General features: G+C 37.2%; 1 protein-coding gene across 1 annotated transcript; it reads left to right on the top strand.

Moving 5' to 3' along the window:
* The first annotated feature begins 1,855 nt into the window (after nt 1-1,855).
* Nucleotides 1,856-18,632, top strand: Tmprss11b (transmembrane protease, serine 11B). The gene is made up of 10 exons (NM_177024.4): nt 1,856-1,885; nt 6,244-6,359; nt 10,551-10,669; nt 10,763-10,830; nt 13,030-13,190; nt 13,840-13,878; nt 14,592-14,766; nt 15,721-15,980; nt 16,469-16,611; nt 17,528-18,632. Exons 1-10 carry the CDS (start codon nt 1,878-1,880, stop codon nt 17,687-17,689), a joined length of 1,251 nt encoding a protein of 416 aa, NP_795998.2. The 5' UTR covers nt 1,856-1,877; the 3' UTR covers nt 17,690-18,632.
* The last annotated feature ends 1,699 nt before the right edge of the window (nt 18,633-20,331 follow it).

Raw genomic sequence — 20,331 nt, 5'->3', positions numbered from 1 at the left:
ATGTAACTAGGTTGGGCCACAAGGCATGAATGCTCACGGAATAAGATATGTGAAAATTTGAGGAGCATTACGAATCCTAAATAAAATTAAGATACCAGGAAAACCCTCACCTTTCAAGACAGATTAAGAAATGGGCAAAGTAAAATCAAGCTGTCACTGTTCAGACAAAGCAAGCTGGGAGATTGGTGGTGGTACACATCTTTAATCACAGCACTAGAGAAGCAGAAGCAGGCACAGCACTAGTTGGAGACTTCAGAACCAGTTACAAGACAGTCAAGGATACACAGAGAAACCCTACTCCGAAAAACTAAAAACAAACAAACAAAACAAAAAAACCAAAACAAGACAAAAACCAATTATCCTGGGCACTGTGACAAGCACTTGTTAGTTGATATAATAGTTTCCCAAGCATGGTCCTGCTGGCCCACACATCTTTACCTATGGGAATGCTCAAGGTCAAAAGATTTATGTCAAACAGCTAGTTGTCACTCAGACTATCATTGAAGCAAAGATCATGTCTTCTCCATTATATCATGCTATTATATGGATAAAGAGAGATTGTGTTGTAGATGATGTAGAGGAATATATCTTGAGACACAATCTCTCACTGAACCTGAAGGTTGCCATTTCAGCTAACCTGGCAGGCCAGAGACTCAAGGGACCCACCTGTTCCCACCCTACTAATGTTTAGGTCACAAGCATGCTGCTGTGTCTGGATTTTATGTGTGTTCTGAAGGCCCCACCTCAGATTCTAATGCTTGTATGACAAGCACATTATCACTTAGGTTATTGTCTCAGGCACTAATTTTTTTAAAAAATGAAAGTGTCCCATATAAGTGATAGTACAGCAAACCACAGCAGTTACATCATTATTCTGGTCTTTGCTCAAAGCTTGATCTTCTAGGTTCATCTGACTACTCTATAGCTAGCCACCCTAGCCACCTCATTTTCCATTTTTTACTCAACTATCTGGCTTTATTTTCTTTCTAGCACTGTTAAATCTGTTATTAATGTATACATTCACTACTCTATATTTGTTGGTCCTTCCCATTAGTGTATAAGGGTATATCACTATTTCTGGAAACACTATGAAACCCCAGGAAGTATGTAAAATACTAACTTTATGAGAACATATAGAAATGTGTTCTTCAAGACATCAAAAATAGTCACAAGCACCAAGGTAGTTGTATTACAAATACAAAAATGGCTCCCTGAGCTCTGTTTTTATAAGAACTTAGTGTGTCACTCAAAAACCTAATATGTCTTTGTTTGGTAAAAGATCTCTCAGCTGCTTAGTTAGTTCATTCCATTTTCTGTACAAAGAACCATCAAAGCAAAGTACTTTGTTTTTCTAAACCCTACTTTTCACCTGTAATTTCACCCCTATAACAGCTTTCACTGATTCCCATGGGACTCTAAGTTAAGCACATTTCAAATGACTTAGGCTCTCATAAGTGTGTTTATCCTAAAAGACACAACTTAACAGTTAAGTAACTTGTCAGATACGTGTTAGTTTCTCCGGGGAGAGTCTCTGTGCTGAGAGGATGGATAGCTCCTGAGTCAGAGCACTGATTCACTTTAGTGTGACAGTAGTTTTGGGTGGGTCTTTCTGATGACCAAGTTATACCATTGTTTGTATTCTAGATTTCAAATTCAAAGACAAGCTTTGTTATTTCCTCTAAGCTACAGATCCTCAGTTGTTACCACACCTGTTAAACAAGTTTTTTTTTTTTTAAATGTCTTTCTGCTATTGTACCAGCCCTTAAAATCTCAAATATCCTTGTAGCTAGCACATTTACCCGAGAACCAATATCAACACGTAAGGAGTTCAGAAGTTCCCTCTGCATTAATATCAGCCACCAGTGTATCAGCACGTTATGTACAGGTAAGTGCCTGTCTAACCTTCTGACAAAATAGAATTTCACAGTCTCCTCCATTTGAGTCTCATTTTAAGGACTGTGGCAAAAATAACTGTGTCTAGGTGGTGAATGTATAGTGATTTCACAGCCCTTTGGAACTTCAGTATGGAGACATATTGTCACAAAGATACATTTGTGTTTGCAATCTCAGGTGTTAAGCCCCAGTTTGAGGGGTGCTTCAAAAGAGGGGCGTGTAACTTCACACTGAGTGGGTGAAAAATGTGACAACCGTGTGACTGTTGTCTAGTAGAGAGAGGCAGTAGCAGAGACATTTTATTTCCTTGTGAGTTAAATACGAAATGGTGCTTAGGAAGGATAATGATAATGGTCTCTGCAGTTGTTTAAAAGTTCAGGCTTTCTACCATAAACTAAAAATATTGTCTTGGATTGCACAGTATTACTACTCCATGGGTGTTATCTATAAAGATGTAAATGTATATCTTACATAAATATTGTTATAAATATATATTATTACATTTATATATTTAGGTCAATGAGAGCCCACAAGACACATCTATATTGGAAATAGCCAGCATTACTCTAAATGTATTACTAGAATGGATATACTCATTTGTGATAGAACATACTAACAGCATCTTTCTTGACTTAGAGGTTTATTGTGTGATTTTGTTGTGTATTAAAGATGTTATTTTATTTATGACCTTAATTTTTCCTAGTTTCAACATTTCTGATGTAAACTAAAAGATCCATTAGGCAGGCAAATTTAAGTTTAAAAAGTCCTGTATGACTGGAATTTTGTTTGTTTGATTTCTGTAAATGGTCATTACCTATATTCTGGTGCATGATAGATTATATCTGCGGAGCATTTCACATTGTTATCGTTCTCCATTATTAGTTTACACCTGCGTGAGGTCTTAGGTTGAGAGAAAGGTAAAAGGATTGAACTACAGTTTCAAAAAATGTGAGTTGCCTAGGCAAGGCTCAAGCCCTGATTCTGGAATCAGCTTCTCAGAGTAAGACACTGAGCCCATTCCGTTCCTGAGCTAGGCAGGATTAGGACATGTGGTTGATTGCACTGGCGGCTTTCAGGAGGCTTTGATGAACTTTTGGATGCATGTAGGTGCTTGAATGATGACTGGTTTCACGGAGTGAAAATAACATCAGATGGATTGCAAAACCCAATGTTATCATTTTCAATGCTTCCTTAGCACTAGGGACAGGCTGTAGACTAGAAAGAAAATCCGGTTTGCAGTCTTGTGAACGTCATCTTGAAGCATCTCTTATGAGATTTTCCTAAAGAATATATGGGGGGATATCAGGAACTGGCTAACAGGGGAACGATTTTTCTCCTGTGCTTGAGAAGTTTCCTTGTGAACATTAGCATTTATTTAATCATCTATGATAGATTATAGTTTGGGATGTTTTTAGGTTCTTGCAAAAGAAAACTAAAACTCAGGAAAAAAAATCTGGACTGTGACATGAAATTATCTAGATGGAAGGTGGGTAGGGAGTGAAATGTAAAACCCTGTGTCCTGTAGTAACTTCAAAGATCAGTAAGCAGCAAGCTGTTTCAATTCCTTTTCTTCAAACGAAAGCCTAAATGAACACTAACAATTTTTGTTTGGCAAAAGTTTAATAAAAGTAAATACTTTGTGTTTTTATTAGACTATACAAAGTGAGATAGAAATTTGAAATGTCTCTCTATTGTACAAAAAACTTTTCTGAACGAAAAGTCTCTAAACAAAATTAGTTGAAAGTAGAGATATAGACATGAATCCCCAATTAAGAGAGAAGTAGAAAGATAATAATTTATAAAAGTTCATGGAAGACAAACCAACAAAGGGTGTGGATTGAGACTAGGAACCCTTCAGTGAGAGACACTTTGCTGGAGCTGAGGTAAGTGGTCACTCAGTAGACAAGATTGCTGGTCTCCCAACAACTGGAGCAAGGTGGGCATGGGTGTAGGATGTGGGGTGTGGGGATGTGTGTAAATCCCTCTTCTCAGAGATTTGTCGGGGAGGATCTTTGTATGAAGGGGGTATTGGGTCTCATATTGGGATGTAAAGTGAATAAATACATTAAAAAAAATAAAGAGAGACGTATACGTTAAAGGGCCACCAAGATTTTAGAATGGAAAATTCAGGAAACACATCAAAAGCTTATGACAACTCAATCACTAGGGCTGGAAACAAATGTTTTACCCCGAAAAGAGAAAGAGAAATTCTAATTTGGTGAAGCCTTTTAATCCCTCTCACACACTGGTCCAGTTTTACAGTCTCTATTCTTCCTTCATGCGATGCTTGCTAAGTTCTTAGCCACAGTTGTGGCCCCTCAGTTAAGCACCAGCATGGCATATCTGTATGTACTGGAAATCTGGAAATCCTTCAAACTCCAGGTTTCAAAAACGTTTTTGTTTTTGTTTTTTTTTTTTATCCTCAAGTGATCTCCTGTAGGCTTCATTTTGCATTCCCATATAAAATGTATCCCTCCCCTTTATCAATATAGTTCCCAAGTTCTGGCAAATATCTGTAGTCTGTAAACTTTCTCAAATGGTTCATTTTCTTCCCCTTCTCAATATCACCACCCAGGTTCCTATTGTTCTGTTCCCAAGGATTATAATAAAATAGTCTCAGCTCTGGATGTCTCCACCTGTCATTTTTCCTCTTCTTTCAATTATGGTCATGAATGCTGCCGGCTGGTGTTTTTCTTCCTAAGCAGTATAAGCTCTCCTGTGAGTAATTTAAGAGGATAAAAATACAAGTCCTAATCGGTCTGTGTCCTTTTGCTAGCTTTCTCTCACAAGATAATGGTTTTTGGTCTGCCTGGTTTCATTCATCTACTGTTTCCTAAATATCTGTGATGCTAGGTTCCGGACTATGATCAAAGTATAAAAACAATAGCCCTAGGCTCCAGGATGCTAATGATGAGAGATAAAGGGAATTATATGTAAAAATTTTAAAAAAATCTCAATGCGAGACCATAGAAAGTTTGGACATGATAGAAGATGCTAATGAAGAGAAAGAGCCAGAATGGAAAGATGATGTTTGAGTGACAGGTCACTGGGGGAACATGAGGTGAGTGTATCAGACAAAAGTACAGAGTGTGTAACAATGACGTGGATTTGAAGAGACTGGTGTGTCCTCAGAACCTTGTGTGATTTGATGTGGTCAGATTCATGACTCAGTGTGGCTCAGAAACTAAACTGCCAGCCATCAGTCATGATTTGAGCACCACATGTTATTTCTTCTCCGTAAACTGTCTGCCCAGACTTTTTTTTCCTTTCTTTCTTTTTTTCCTTTTCTTTTCTTTCTTTTTTTCTTTCTTTTTTTTTAGTATAGAATAGAGTTTATTCAGGGCATGGGGAGGGGAGTTAAGAGGGTAGCAGAGGCAGAGAAAGGCAGAGAGAAGGAGAGAGTAGAGAAATGGGGGCTGGCCATGGCCACATGGAGAGAGGAGGGAAGGGAATTGGGAGTAAGGGGGCAAGAGGCAAGAGAGAGGCAAGAGTATAATAGGGTAAGAATGACTTTTTGTTCCTGATAAATTCCTGCAGATTCTAATCTCAACTCTGTCCAAGGCTTTCAACCACATAGGTTGCTTGAGACATAATACACACCTAACTTGTAGATCTCCTGTTACATGCCTTTTATAGAGAAGATTTACTTAAACCACAACAATAAGCTAATAAGATGGATAGACACTGCTCTCTTCCAGGATAAAACTTGACATTTTCACATGTATTGTGCATTAGGACGTAATAATATTGGTGCATAATCGTATTTCAAAGTGTTTAGACAATCTTAGCCATAGAATTTTTCTAAGGTATTTCTCTTCTTCTCCCTTCCTGTCTGGACTGACATCTTTCCTGATGGACACAAACTCTTATTTCTTTCCATTGATAATGGGAAAAAATGGTTCTTCCTCATAGTAGATATAACAGCAACAACCATATTCAGGAAAAATACTTTTATAGTGTAGAGATGGGAAAAAAGAGAAAAAAATTCATAAAGTAACATTTAAGAAAATCACTTTTTATCCTTTCTCCTCCATTTTCTTTAAAATTTTTACATTTCATTTGTGTGTGTTTGTGTGTGTGTGCACCATGCTATATAAGTGCATATTGGAAGACAGCCCAAAAGACTCAGCTTTCTCCTTCCACCACGTGGACTCCTGAGATAAAACTCAAGTCATGAGGCTCCGCAGGGAAACACTTTTACCCTCTGAGCTATCTTGCTGACCTCTTGCTCCCATTCTTTGTCTTTTAATATTTCTGTATCTAATTGTGATGCTTTCATAGGCAGCAAGAGGAACACAATACAAAGAAATATATGTTTTATGATATATTTTTCATTTCCTCCATTTGCAGACCAGTCATAGCATCCCGCAAATCTATCCCACCATGGCTAATCATCCTCTGTGTGCTTGGAGTGCTGGCAGCCCTTGGGATAATTATTGGACTCTTAGTTCACTTTCTGGCAGTAGGTTGGTATGCATTTGTCTTAATTTGTCTTTGTTGTGCTGTTTATTTAAATTTCTGTGAGATGTAAAGAAGCAATTGCAATATGTGAATTATCTCCCACTATTGGGGACCCCTGATCCTGCAAGAAAGTATCACTAGCATTTGCAAATGTTGTACTATAGAAGCACTTCTTCTACACACAAATAAAAGAATGAATATCAATTTAGACATAAATGAGCAGATACCTTATAGACAAGCAAAAGAACTTATTCTACTGTGTAGTATTTTGTTACTGTGTAAATAAAGTTTTATAGTTATTGTATGTGAAGAAGAGAATTCAAGGGATATTGACATTTGAGCTAGTTAGTTATTAATAAGAAAGACAATATAGAAATCCTCTAAATAGATTTAAAATGTTGGACTTTTTGTTTTTTATTAAAATAAAACCATGTCACTTTACCCCATTTTCTTCCTCCCTCCGGCCTGTTCCAGCTGGCTTCTCTCGAGCCCTCCCTATGCCTCCCACTTTTATGATAGCCTCATTTTCATTGATTATTATTGTTGCACCCCCCTACATACACACACACAGGTGTGTGCACCGAAGTATATAAATAACAACCTGCCAAGCCTGTCTTTGTTGGTGGTATGTATATGGTTTCCACTGTGTATTGGATGAGCAATAAAGGGGTTTATCCTTGAGATTGGCTAATCCTCCCCCTCCCAAGTGTCATCAGTTTGCTGCCTATAGTCCTCTATAGTCCTTGTCCAGGGTTGGAGACCCATGAAAATGTCTTTGTGTTAATATGGCCATTGACATTGCCATTCTTCCAAGTCTTGTCTTTGCAGCCACTTAATTTTTTATTTCCTTTTATTGCAAATAGATATTTTCCATACCGTATATGCTGTTTGCATTAGAAAACAATTGACATCCAAGGGATAATAATGAAACAAAACAAAGAAAAAACAAATCAAAAATAGTACAGTATAAACAAATAAGCAAACGAAAAAAGACCAAAGAAAAAGCACAAGAAGTGTTGATAGATGCAGAGACACAGACATTTACACCCACAGGAATCACATAAAAACATAAAGCCAAAAATCATAATGTATATGGCAAAGGGTCATTAGGGTTTCAAAAAAGGCCCAAATTAACATCACGAGTCAAGGAACTTCCAAAGATTCTATGAAGTTCACTCTGTGCTGGCCATTTACTGCTGGGCATGTGACCTACCCTTAAGAGTGTTTTGTTTCTCTGGAGGAATTCCCTTGGAGAAAATTAATTTTCAATTGCAAGTGGTTATCAAATGGAGATAGCTGCTGGGTTAGGAATAGGGGCATGTGTCTACTTCTCTCAGCTCTAAGGTCCCATTTCAGGTAGGCCTGTGTAGGTCTTGTATGGAGTCATTACTAAGACTGCAGACTTCCATCTCTGAGCTGTGATTGCAGGAGCTGTGATAGAGATATATGTATTCCAGTTGGTTTTCTGTGATCTCTAGATCTCTTTATTTTATCCAATGTGGTTGTCTGTGATGGTCTTTATTTTCTGAAAAGAGAATCTTCTTTGATGGGGTCATCAATATACTCATTTGGTATCCAAGGTTACTCTGTGTTGTATACTAGCATCTAAAGACTTGGAGCCAGGGACATGAGATGAGAGAGAATGTGTGGCATGTGTCATCCTGGTTCTTTCTGCGTTACCCCACACAGGATAATATTTCCTCAGTCTTTTCATTTACCTGAAGACGCACACTCTCATTTTTCTTTACAGTGTGAATAGTATTCCAGTGTTCACAGTTCCACATTGTTATTATCCATTCATATGTTGAAGGGCATTTAGGTAGTTTCCATTTCCTAGGTACTGTGAATACAGTTGATGATCATGGCTTTGCAAGGGTCTGTTGAATAGGATATAGACCCCTTTGGGCATATACCATGGAGTTCCCAAGCTGGATCATGTGGTAGATTTCCTTTTTGAGAATTTTCCAAACTAATCTCCAGAATTACTGTACCAAGTTGCATTCAGCAGCAGTGATGGGAATTCCTTTTTCCTTACAGCCTGACATTTGTTGTCAGTTATTTTGTTCATCTTTATCATTTTTACTGGGGATTGTCTTCTGACAACAGCAAATGCCTTTTGAATATATATATATATATATATATATATATATATATATATATATATATATGTTTGTGTGTGTGTGTGTAAGATTAGTATCTGTGAAAGTTGAGGAATGTAATGTATTATCTGTATGCCTTGCATTCAGATGATGGAGTTTTTATCATTGGCCCATCTTAATAGACTATAATACTAGGTTAGTTACCTAATTACTGTGAGACTATATTTCTCTTGAAAATTAGTATATTTCTTAAGATTTTTCTATAGTATCATCCATCTAATAGTAATACTTAATGAATAATAACTTTAAAAATCTATAGTCTGGCAACTGGTTATTCAAGCAGAAGTTATTATAGTATTCAGTTCTTTCTCTCTTATTCAAGATCCTATTCTTAAGGCTCAGTAGATTTGCTCAGTTGGTAAGGAATTTGCTTCCTGACTTAGTTTGGTTTTTACTGCTGTGATCAGACACTGTAACCAAGGGAACTCTTTTTTTCTATATAATAGTATTATTATTTTATTTTTTTTATTTTTTTTTACACCCCATATTTTTTTTCCCTTCATCTACCCTTCGACTGTTACACATCCCATACCTCCTCCCCATCCACCTGTCTCCATGTGGATGTCCCCATCCCCACCCCACCTGACCTCTAAACTCCCTGGGGCCTCCAGTTTTTTGAGGGTTAGGTGCATCATCTCTGAATGAACATGGACCTGGCTGTCCTGTGATCAGACACTGTAACCAAGGGAACTCTTTTTTTCTATATAATAGTATTATTATTTTATTTTTTTTATTTTTTTTTACACCCCATATTTTTTTTTCCCTTCATCTACCCTTCGACTGTTACACATCCCATACCTCCTCCCCATCCACCTGTCTCCATGTGGATGTCCCCATCCCCACCCCACCTGACCTCTAAACTCCCTGGGGCCTCCAGTTTTTTGAGGGTTAGGTGCATCATCTCTGAATGAACATGGACCTGGCTGTCCTGTTCCTGGAGTTTAATGAAAACAATACAAAGACTCAGCAAAACCAAAAGCTGGTTCTTTGAAAGAATCAACAAGATAGATAAACCCCTAGCCAAACTAAATAAAGGGCCAAGAGGCAGCATCCAAATTAAGAAAATCAGAAATTAAAAGAGAGACATAACAACAGAAAAAAAGGAAATTCAAAAAATCATCAGATCCTCCTATAAAAGCCTATACTCAACAAAACTGGAAAACCTAGATGAAATGGATGGTTTTCTAGGCAGATGCTATATACCAAGGCAACTCCTATAAGGACAACATTTAATTGGGGTTGACTTACAGGTTCAGAGGTTCAGTCCATTATTGTCAAGGCATGAGCACGGCAGCATCCAAGCAGAGATGTTGCAGAGAGTTCTGAGAGTCTTCATTTGAAGGCTGCTGGTGGAAGACTCACTTCCAGGCAGTTAGGACTAGGGACTCAAAGCCCTCGCCCACAGTGACACACTTACTCCAACAAAGCCACACTGACTTCAACAAGGCCACACCTCCAAATAGTACCATTCCCTGAGTCAAGCATATACAAACTATCACACCTCCCAATTTGAGGAATGGGGTTAGACTCCAGAACCCAAGCAAAGCCAGATGCAGTAGTGCACACCTCTAATCATAGTTACTCCTGTGGGAAGATGGGAGGTTGTTTGTTATAAGAGAACCCTTGGAAGCTTACAGGCCAGTATCCAGGCATACACTGAGGCAAACAAAAGAGACCTTGTCTCAAGTAATATAGAAGGTAAGGACTTATTCCTAAGGTTGTCCTCTGACTTTCACACGTGTGCAGTGGCACTTGCACATCCCAGCTCTCACACACAAATATACACGCACACTTGTACATCAGACACACAAATCATGTATATGCACATACATACATACAAAGATAAAATATGTTATTCTTCTTTTTAATCTCTCTCTTTCTCTCTCTGAGTATGTGTTTTCTATTATTAGTTTTAAAACTATTTTCTACAACTCCAAGATGATTTACTCAGTTGTTGCAGAAATACTAATCATAAGGGGCGATCAATATCTAATGAGCTTTGTGTTATTATGCTATGTTATTATTTTTATCTCACAGAAAACAAGATCTACTACTATCAAGGTGGTTTTAAAGTGCTGGATATTCCATATGACAGAAATTATGAAAGGGAGACATCACTAGAAAGTAACTACCTCAGTAAAATCCTTGAGAATAAAGTAAGCTGGATTTTCTTGTATTTGTTAACTGTTTAAAGTATAAATATATTATATTACATTTGATGCTGAACTCTATGTTCTCTCTCTTAACAGATGGTTGAAGCCTTTCAGAATTCTAACATTTACAAACAATATATCAACTCTCAGGTCATCACATTGGTGTAAGTAACTATCATTAATCATCAGTAAAAGAGATAAAGCCATCATACATAGTATTATTCTTCAAGTGCTCCAGGGAGAATGAATCTAGAATCTTCTGATATGTCACAGTCATTGCCAAAAATAACTAAGCACTGACACACTACCATACATGTCAGCCTAATTGTTCAATATGACACCAAAACAAAACGTGTGCTTATGTGGTTATTAGGTTTAAGGGAACCATTCATTGGCTCCCAAGTCAAACATTTGATGATCTTCTGTTAGTTGTATTAATGAGTATAAAAATATAGATTCTGTTTCTTCTGTCTTTCTACTTGAAAGTCAGTTGAAAGTCTTTTGAAACTGTTCTAAACAGAGTAGGTTCACACATGTACCAGTCTTCCATGCACCATTAAAACAAAATAGAACTGTTCCCTGCACATGAGATTAAGTAGCAAAGTATAGCAGAGGGAATCTCAGAATAGGGACAGTATAACATGAGCCTAGATTTTATAATTTAATGGTTATAGAGACTTAAAAGAGTCACATGACCAGTTGGTCTTTCTCTGTGTTATGAAATATCAGTGACAACAGCTTTCTTGCCTTCGTCATAGACTTGCATGCAAAATCAGAAGATAATATACATGAAAATATTTGCACATAAACATTTCCTTTTTCACGTGTATCCCAGATTTATAAACATATTTCAAATGAAGACAAACATTGTTTTACTTTTATCAATGCCACCAATGTCTACCTTTCTTCTGCCTTTTCTGGACTCACGTATCTCCTAGAATTGCCAAACTCAGAATAGATTAAGGCTCCCATTAGCATTAACCTTGGGTTAGTTTTACTATTAGGCAAAATGGAAAACTAAAGTTGAAGGACCCATGTACCTCTCTGAGGTGACTGAACACAGTGTGCATTTCTGTTTTTTTGTTTTTGTTTTTAACCCATAGATTGAATTCAGGTGTCTGAAAGTAACAAGATTCCAGACAAAGTGAAGAAGAGATCATAGGACATGCGTGTTTCTCTGTGGCATGTAATGCTACACACACCAAATTCACATGAACTAAGTACGCTATAGGAATTATTAGTTTATAGGTACATTATTGAGGCTACTTTCAGACACTGTCCCTAAGGATCATAAGTAATACCCACACGTCCGTTGTTCAGTCTTTTAACTTGTTACTCTTTTCCCAAGCCACACAAGGCTGCCTTATACATCATAGTCAAATTATCTCCAGGTCAGTTTTATGTTTTGTCACTGTTGCTGTGCACTGGCTAGCATTAAAGCCTTTCTACATCTAAGTCCAGTCTCCTAGAGACTGAGTAACTAGGCATAGGACAACACTATATAATGTAAAGAATACAGAGTATAGTATAGGCTCTATCATCTTTACTGAGTAAAATTCCTACTTTGTTAGTGGTATACTCCTGAACATTATGTAATCTCTAAGATATTGAGTTAATAACATTGTTGATAAAACCAAATCACAAAACTTTTACTATAGATAAGAAGAGATGATAAAACATACAATAAAAAATGTAACAACAAAGTATCTGTAACATAGCACTAACCAATAAATGCTAATTGATATCATTACCAATGGCTATTATGTGATATAGCTCTCTTAATCTTAGCTTGAAAATTTTAGTTTGATGATGAAATATAAATAAAAGTACTTTAATGTCCATTGTATATTAATGTTTACATGAAATTTTCATTAACACTTTAAGTAAAAATTATGTGTAACTCCTCCAAATACCTCTAGTAAAAAAAAAGTCTTACTTTTTCTGCCTCATTTGTCATAGTTCTTTTCACACATACCTTATCTCTCATAAAAGTCTGAAAATTCCTAGAAGGTAGCAGCTGAGCCTTCACTTAGTCTTCACTCCGTGAAATTCAGCAAAGTTGCACAGCTACAGCAATTGCTCAGCAAATGATTGTCGAACGCAGAGATAACACTCAGTTCTTCCGTGATCATCTTTCCTTTGTACGTTAGGCTAGTTCTGTTTCTGACAGGTATATATAACTCCAAAATGCATAGGAGAGCTGTGCATCTTCAGTTGACACATACATGTAAGCATACGGCAGACTAGAAGCTTCATCCTGAGTGATGTTATTGTACATAGAGAGGGGAAAGAATCAAGATAAGAAAGAATAAAGAAAGAAATGTAAGTTTTAACACTGTCTGAAACCTTTATGTTGTCTCCAGTCCTGATAACAACAGCGTGACAGCACATATATGGCTGGTGTTTAAGGATCCCTGGTCTAACAAGGAAAACCTAAGAAGGAGAATTGAAAGCATCTTACGTCAGATGCTGGAGAACAACCCAGAATCCCTGACTACAGATCCTGGGTCTCTGAAGCTCACGGGTAAGCACACCGATTGGATGAGCACAATGCTCCTTTATCATTTTGTGCCTAGGACATGTCATAAACACCAAGTATAAAGACTACCTTTAGTATAATTTTAAATGAATGTTATCATAGATCAGAGAAAATTCATTCTTTCATTCCTTTCCTAGTAATGCTATATTTTGTGGTTGCTTAGAATAAAAGGGACAGCTTCTTCTTCTACACTAGATACTAATACATTTAGCAAACATTGTAAGTGATGGTGTGTTTTGTTTATATTTCATTGATGTATGCAAATTAACATTAGATTTGCACTTTTAATCCTTGTTACTTTTTAGTAGTTCTTTTTATATACTGACATGAATCAGATTCACTTATGGAACTTAATCTTTTTTCAAGAGGAGATAGTCCTGATTTTTGACATTAGATGATGTTAATGAAAACATTAGCTCCAGATAATGAAAATGTAATTTCTCAAGTGCAAGTATAAAGATGGTACATTAATACAATATGTTAAAATGTACATGTAGCAGAAAAAAATCCCAATAAACTAATTCTTTTCTTTCTATAATACTTTGTTCTGGATGCCCAATCACTTCTGGTCTGTGGGAAATGGTATCTCCACTGCCCTGCTTAAATTAACGGTGGATTTTTGGTTCTATTTCAGAAATCAGTAAGGTTGATGCTGAGAAGATTATCAACAACCGTAAGTTCAAATCACTTTCCAGTGAAAACCACAACAGTCAAGATCGTTACAGCAGGGAACAATAAATTTTACATGCAATAATCTTCAGGATGCTCCACTGAGGGGTTTGGTTAGAATTACGTCTTAGAGATGATGGCACAGAAGCACAAAGAAGTTCAAAATTTGGGCTGGAGAGAGAGCTCAGTGGTTAAGAGCACTGACTGCTCTTCCAGGGTTCCTGAGTTCGATTCCCAGGAACCACATGGTGGCTCACAACCATCTGTAATGGGATCGGATGCCCCCTTCTCATATGTCTGAAAAGAGCAATAATGTAGTCATATACATTAAATACATACATACATACATAAAAGAAGTGTAATACTTGCCCTCTTCTGGTGTGTCTGAAGACAGCAGCAGTGTACCCATATACATGAAATAAATAAATCTTTTTTTTTTTTTTAAGAAGAAGAGGTTGGTCTTCTTGTATGTGTGTGTGTGTAAGAGAGAGGGAAACACACACACACACACACACACACACACACACACACAGAGAGAGAGAGAGAGAGAGAGAGAGAGAGAGAGAGAGAGAGAGACTCTTGGGGATGCTGGCACTTCCTGTGTGGATGATTCTATTCCTATCTAGTGCTGGATGCTGACAGCATCAGAGATAACCAACCAGAATATATATATATATCTTTCTATTCTCGATGAAATCAAACGGACCACTTCTGAAGGCTGTGGGAGAAGACCAAGAATGTCTGCAACCTACGACAGAATCACGGGAGGTTCCACTGCTCACAAAGGAGAGTGGCCATGGCAAGCGAGTCTCAGAGTGAATGGTAAACACTACTGTGGGGCATCTCTGATTGGCGAAAGATTTCTGCTCACAGCAGCTCATTGCTTTCAAGGGTAAGATCGTCATGTTCTTTAAGGTCAGGGGATCCCGAGGAGCTGGCGAATTGTCTTCCATCCTCACAAGTCCTGGTTTGAAAAGCAAACTACTGATAAGCCTATCTCAACCTTTTCTACTTCACCGCTTAAAAATAGGAAGAGCCATTAGTTTTTTTTTTAATTGATTTTTATGCCATTCATTTTTGATATACTTTTTTTTTCTTGCATGAGTCTTATTTCCTCATCGCTGTATACTTCAGACTCTAAACCACCTGCAGTTGTTCAAATTCTACATTGAATCTCTTCTCTTCCTCCATCCTATCCCACACCTATGCAACATCTAAGCGAATATGACTCAGTCTAAAATGCTGTTTGCTCTAAAAGTAGTAGAAATTTCCTTTTTCTTAAGCATGGAGGTTCATGTCCCCCTATTTATTTGTCTCATTAAATATATGGGCAGACATAAAGAATTTATAATTACCTGTCTGTATACACAACTTGCATTAAATTTCAGCTTTTAAAAGGCATATACTATATCAGTCTATCTAGTGTACACTGAAGAGACTCAAACAAGATGTTTTAAAAATGAATTTAAAAATCGAATTATATGGGGTTGGAGAAATGGATCAGCAGTTAAGATTACTTGAGGAGGAACTGGGTTTGGTTCCTAGCACCCATATGGCCACACCCAGTTGTCTGCAACTTCAGTCACAGGGGATACAAAGCCATCTCACCTTCATGTTCAATATATACATGTGGTGCATAGACATACATACATGCGAGCAGAACACTTATACATACAAAATAAGTCAGAAAAAAAATGAAAAATCAGATACTGTTGCAATGGGCTATAATGCAAGAAAATATTGATGTCGTAAAAGCTTGTGATAGATGCTGCTATGTACTATAAAATGTAGTATTTCTGTCACCTAAAAATAAGTATAAAAATATGTGGGTTTTTTGTTCCCTCAGGACAAATAATCCAAAAAACTTAACTGTCAGCTTTGGCACTAGAGTAACTCCAGCCTACATGCAGCATTCTGTTCAAGAGATTATTATTCATGAAGATTATGTGAAGGGGGAACATCATGATGACGTTGCAGTTATAAAGCTCACTGAAAAAGTTTCATTCAATAATGATGTGCATCGGGTTTGTCTTCCGGAATCCACCCAGATTTTTCCACCAGGTGAAGGAGTCGTTGTTACAGGATGGGGATCATTTTCTTACAATGGTGAGTTGAATGGCCAAGCTCAGTGTAAGAGACTCAGGGCAATGTGAACATGCCATTACCTGAGTACTGTGTGGAAGGCAGCTCTGGGTGTCCAGTCCCTTCAGGCCATCTCTCAGGGAGCATTGCACAGGACCTTGCAAACTGCTGTGGTTTGAAATATTCAAAGGATGCCAGTTTAGGTATAGAAACTCTTTGTCCTGTAGACACTAATACAAAAGTTTCTGGACCAATTATGTAGGAAGGGGAAAAATTGGCAACATTTGAAAGGTGTTTCTAATGAAGATTTTGAATATTGTTTTCATTAGTTTGGGGGCAAGAGAAACAGGTGTGTTTATCCTAAAACAAGGCAAGAGTTAATAAAGGTTTATATGTTTATCCTAAAACAAGGCAAGCGTTAATAAAGGTTTATATGCATAGAAGCTTAGAGTCAGTGTCCGTTCTGATCAGGGTCTCAGATGCTGTTTTACTGACATGTTGGTCTCCTTTAGGTAAATCCCCACTGTTACTTCAGAAAGCATCCATTAAAATCATTGACACAAATACTTGCAATTCAGAAGAAGCTTATGGAGGCAGGATAGTGGACACAATGCTCTGTGCTGGCTACTTGGAAGGCAGTATCGATGCTTGCCAGGTAAGCCTGGAAACCATTCACAAGGACCACAGAGGGTATAAACAACTGCTATCCTTTTGTTAAGTTCGTAATTGAGGAGACCATTCTGCTTTTCATTTAGGTGTGCTTTAGCATTCCTGTCAACAACTGTTTAAAGTGATTATTGCCCATAGGTAGCCCATGTTTATAAGTGTTTAGTTAACACTGATGATATATTTGCTCTGACTTGAGTTCTGTCCTTGGTCATTCACAAGTATTAATTTGTTTAACTCTCATGAGAACTGTATAATGAAAGTACTATTATTCTCATTTCATAAATAAGAAAATGGAGGCAGAGGAAGATTATATTACATTATATATATATTATGTATTATGTATTATAATGTATTATGTAATATATTATAATATATTATGTAATGTACACACACACACACACACACACACACACACACATTACAGCAGAGCTAGTATGTGGTAGAAATGTGCAAAATTCTGAGTTGTCCTGAATTAGAATGTATCCTCTTAACTGTAGATCAGAAAAAGTTAAGTCTAGGAGATATTTAGGCCATCCCCAAATTACTCTTATTTTCTTATCCCTCTCATGCCTACAGTTCAGGCAGTTTTTCTCAGCTACAAAAGTCTAAATTTTAAGCACACTCCAATGTATTCCCTAAAATCTTTCTCAATAACTAGCATGTAACTTCTTAGATCATACTTTCAAATTCTCATATTCACAAAAGAGAAACAGGGAATATATTTGACCAGTACTAATGGTGGTTCGGGGTGTATAGGGTTTTAAACCACACACCTCTCCTCGATCCTCAATCTCTATTGAGCACCAATAATTCACAACTTCATCTGAAATATATTTTCCTGTAGCTAAACTGTCCAAGAGGAACCTGTCAAAATGATAAATGTTCTTTGGTTTTTTTTTTAGGGTGACTCTGGAGGACCACTAGTTCATCCCAATTCTCGAGATATTTGGTACCTTGTTGGGATAGTGAGCTGGGGGCATGAATGTGGCAGAGTCAACAAGCCAGGGGTCTATATGAGAGTAACTTCCTACCGTAACTGGATTGCCTCCAAGACTGGTATCTAGTAGAAAATCATCTTTTAATAATGAATGCAGATCATATCGCCTGGTACGATATCACTGAACATCCAATTCTTTATTCTTTCCCGTTGTATATGTGTGTGTCTCTGTGTGTTTTTGCATGTGTGTGGGTAAATGTGTGTTTGTGCTTATATATGTAAGTGTGCCTGTAAGTAGATGCATAAGCTGTTGTTAAGAATCATCCTCAACAATTTCACTGAGACAGGGTAATGGTCAAACCAAGAGCTCTCAGAAATATACTGTCTTACAACTCATGCTGCTGTTAGAACCGGCTATTTCTGTCTTCTAAGGATGGAAGTATAGACAGGCTTGTATGCCCATCAGCCCATCAGGTATTTATGAGTATCCCGGGGATTCCATTTGCAGTCCTTAGGCTTTCATGCTTAATCACTGAGCAAGCCCTCAGCTTGTTTTAAACATTACTATTTGGGGTGAATGGGCGTTTTTTCCTGTACCACATAAATGCCTAGGGGTCAGAAGAGGGAGCTGTATTCTCTTGGACTGGAGTTACAGACCATATGAGCCACCCTATAGGTGCTGGGAATTGAACCCCAGTCTATTGAAAGAACATCCAGGCCTCTTAACCTTAGCCATTCCCACTCAATACTTTACATGCTTTTTAAATGTATATAATGGTTATTTTGAGAGAATTATTGCCCTAAGGGAATATTTGTAAGCTTTTAATCAAACTAAACAAGACAAAATTAGAGACCTTGAGTTTCTTAGTTCAGGAAGCCCTTAGCCAAGAAAGTACTCCCACCAAAATACTGGTAAAATGCTATTTGTGCCCTGGCTTATCAGTCTACATTACTGCTATTTCGGTACTTAAGGTTCTTATGTTTTATCATATAGACTTTGTAACTGTGGAAACATGGTGTTGACTGTAGTGATTTACCAGGCTGTATGAGGGGACAGTAGTGCCTCCCCAAGGTTGGGTTGGAACATGAGGGATCTATTTTCATGTCAGAGCTTTGTGGAAGGTTGTGACTGTGACCTGACCTACTCTGAAAACAGGTATTGAATCACAACCTCTTGTTATGGATGCATTCACCAGGTCTGCAGTCATTCTGAGTTTCTCACCACCATTAATTTAGATATGTTTTAAGTTATAGAGAATAAGTACAGTAATTCTTCATCATAGATACAGATTTCTGTGGAAATTCTCTATATGTAATATATTTAAAACATTTTTCTCTTCAGGATTTTTTTCCCTGTGCTCATATCTTTGAGGCTCTTCCCCACTTTCCCCTTGATAAGTTTCAATGTCTTTGGTTTTATGTGGAGTTCCTTGATCCACTTGGACTTGAGCTTTGTACCAGGAGATAAGAATGGATCAATTAGCATTCTTCTACATGATAACCACCAGTTGAGCCAACACCATTTGTTGAAAATGCTGTCTTTTTTCCAAAGGATGGTTTTAGCTCCTTTGTCAAAAATCAAGTGATCATAAGTGTGTGGGTTAATTTCTGGGTCTTCAATTCTATTCCATTGATCTACCTGTCTGTCGCTGTATCAGTGCCATGCAGTTTTTATCACAATTGTTCTGTAGTACAGCTTTAGGTCAGGATGGTGATTCCACCAGAAGATGGCCTAGTCAGCCATCAATGGGAGGAGAGGCCTTTGGTCTTGTGAAGGTTCTATGCCCCAGTATAGGGGATTGCCAGGGCCAGGAAGTGGGAGGGGGTGGGTTGAGGAGAAGGGGGAAGAGTGAGAGGGGTAGGGAGTTTTTGGAGAGGAAACTAGGAAAGGGGATAACATTTTAAATGTAAATAAAGAAAATATCTAATTAAAAAATAAAAACATAAAGAAAAAACATGCATTCAGTTAACTTGAGGAAAGTAGAAAATGAGAAAATGCAAAGTAAAATTTAAATGTCACATGATACTATAAATGTATTTTTGCACACCAATAAGTGACCTTTCTTTGTTTTTGCCCTCTAAAAAAATTTATCTGAACTCAATAAAAATGTATGGTTTATACTAATTAAAGTAAAGGAAGAACTTTATATTCAGTAACATTTTGATTGATTGCATGTTTATTTAATAGACATACCATTAAGTAGGCTAGCTTTTCCTTCCTCTCATGGGTGTGTGGGGTGGTGAGGTCAGTGTTTCTATTCTCTAGAAAGTGAGCACACTCGCCTATATTGGAGTCCTCCTCCCCGAGGAGCTTCCTAATGTGATTACTCATCTTCCTGATGAGTTTTAGCTCTCTCTCTCTCTTTTTTTAATTTTTTTAAATTTTTTCATATTTTTAATTTATCTAAAGGAAAATGCAAAGAGGGATGTAATATAGAGTTTTGACACTATAGAGATTTATAAAATATTACAAAACAGCATATAAAAGGGAGGAAATGCTATTTTAAGGTATTCACCCATGAAATGGCTTTTGAAAGCTGGCAAAGTAGATAATGCACAGTTTAGACTATACAGCCACCACTTAAAACAATATATATTTACTAAAATATGTAAAGGTTTTTAAAACAAGATTGTATCATTTTTTTAAAAGGTTGTACAATAAGTGAAGACCTATTTACATTATTAAATATCTGGCATGATTGCAAAATGCAAGATTTTTTATGTACATTGTCAATTTTAAAGCTAATTAACTCATCTTTTCATGCTGTA

Source organism: Mus musculus, chromosome 5 (assembly GCF_000001635.26).
Source record: "Mus musculus strain C57BL/6J chromosome 5, GRCm38.p6 C57BL/6J".
In the NCBI taxonomy this organism is placed as follows: Eukaryota; Metazoa; Chordata; class Mammalia; order Rodentia; family Muridae; genus Mus; species Mus musculus.
This window is presented reverse-complemented; position numbering and strand designations above follow the sequence as displayed.

Excerpts from the sequence above, each read along its gene's own strand:
- Tmprss11b (NM_177024.4), top strand. Across the intron at positions 14,767-15,720 it reads GCAGCTCATTGCTTTCAAGG|GACAAATAATCCAAAAAACT; the intron begins GTAAGATCGTCA and ends TTGTTCCCTCAG. Across the intron at positions 16,612-17,527 it reads GCAGTATCGATGCTTGCCAG|GGTGACTCTGGAGGACCACT; the intron begins GTAAGCCTGGAA and ends TTTTTTTTTTAG.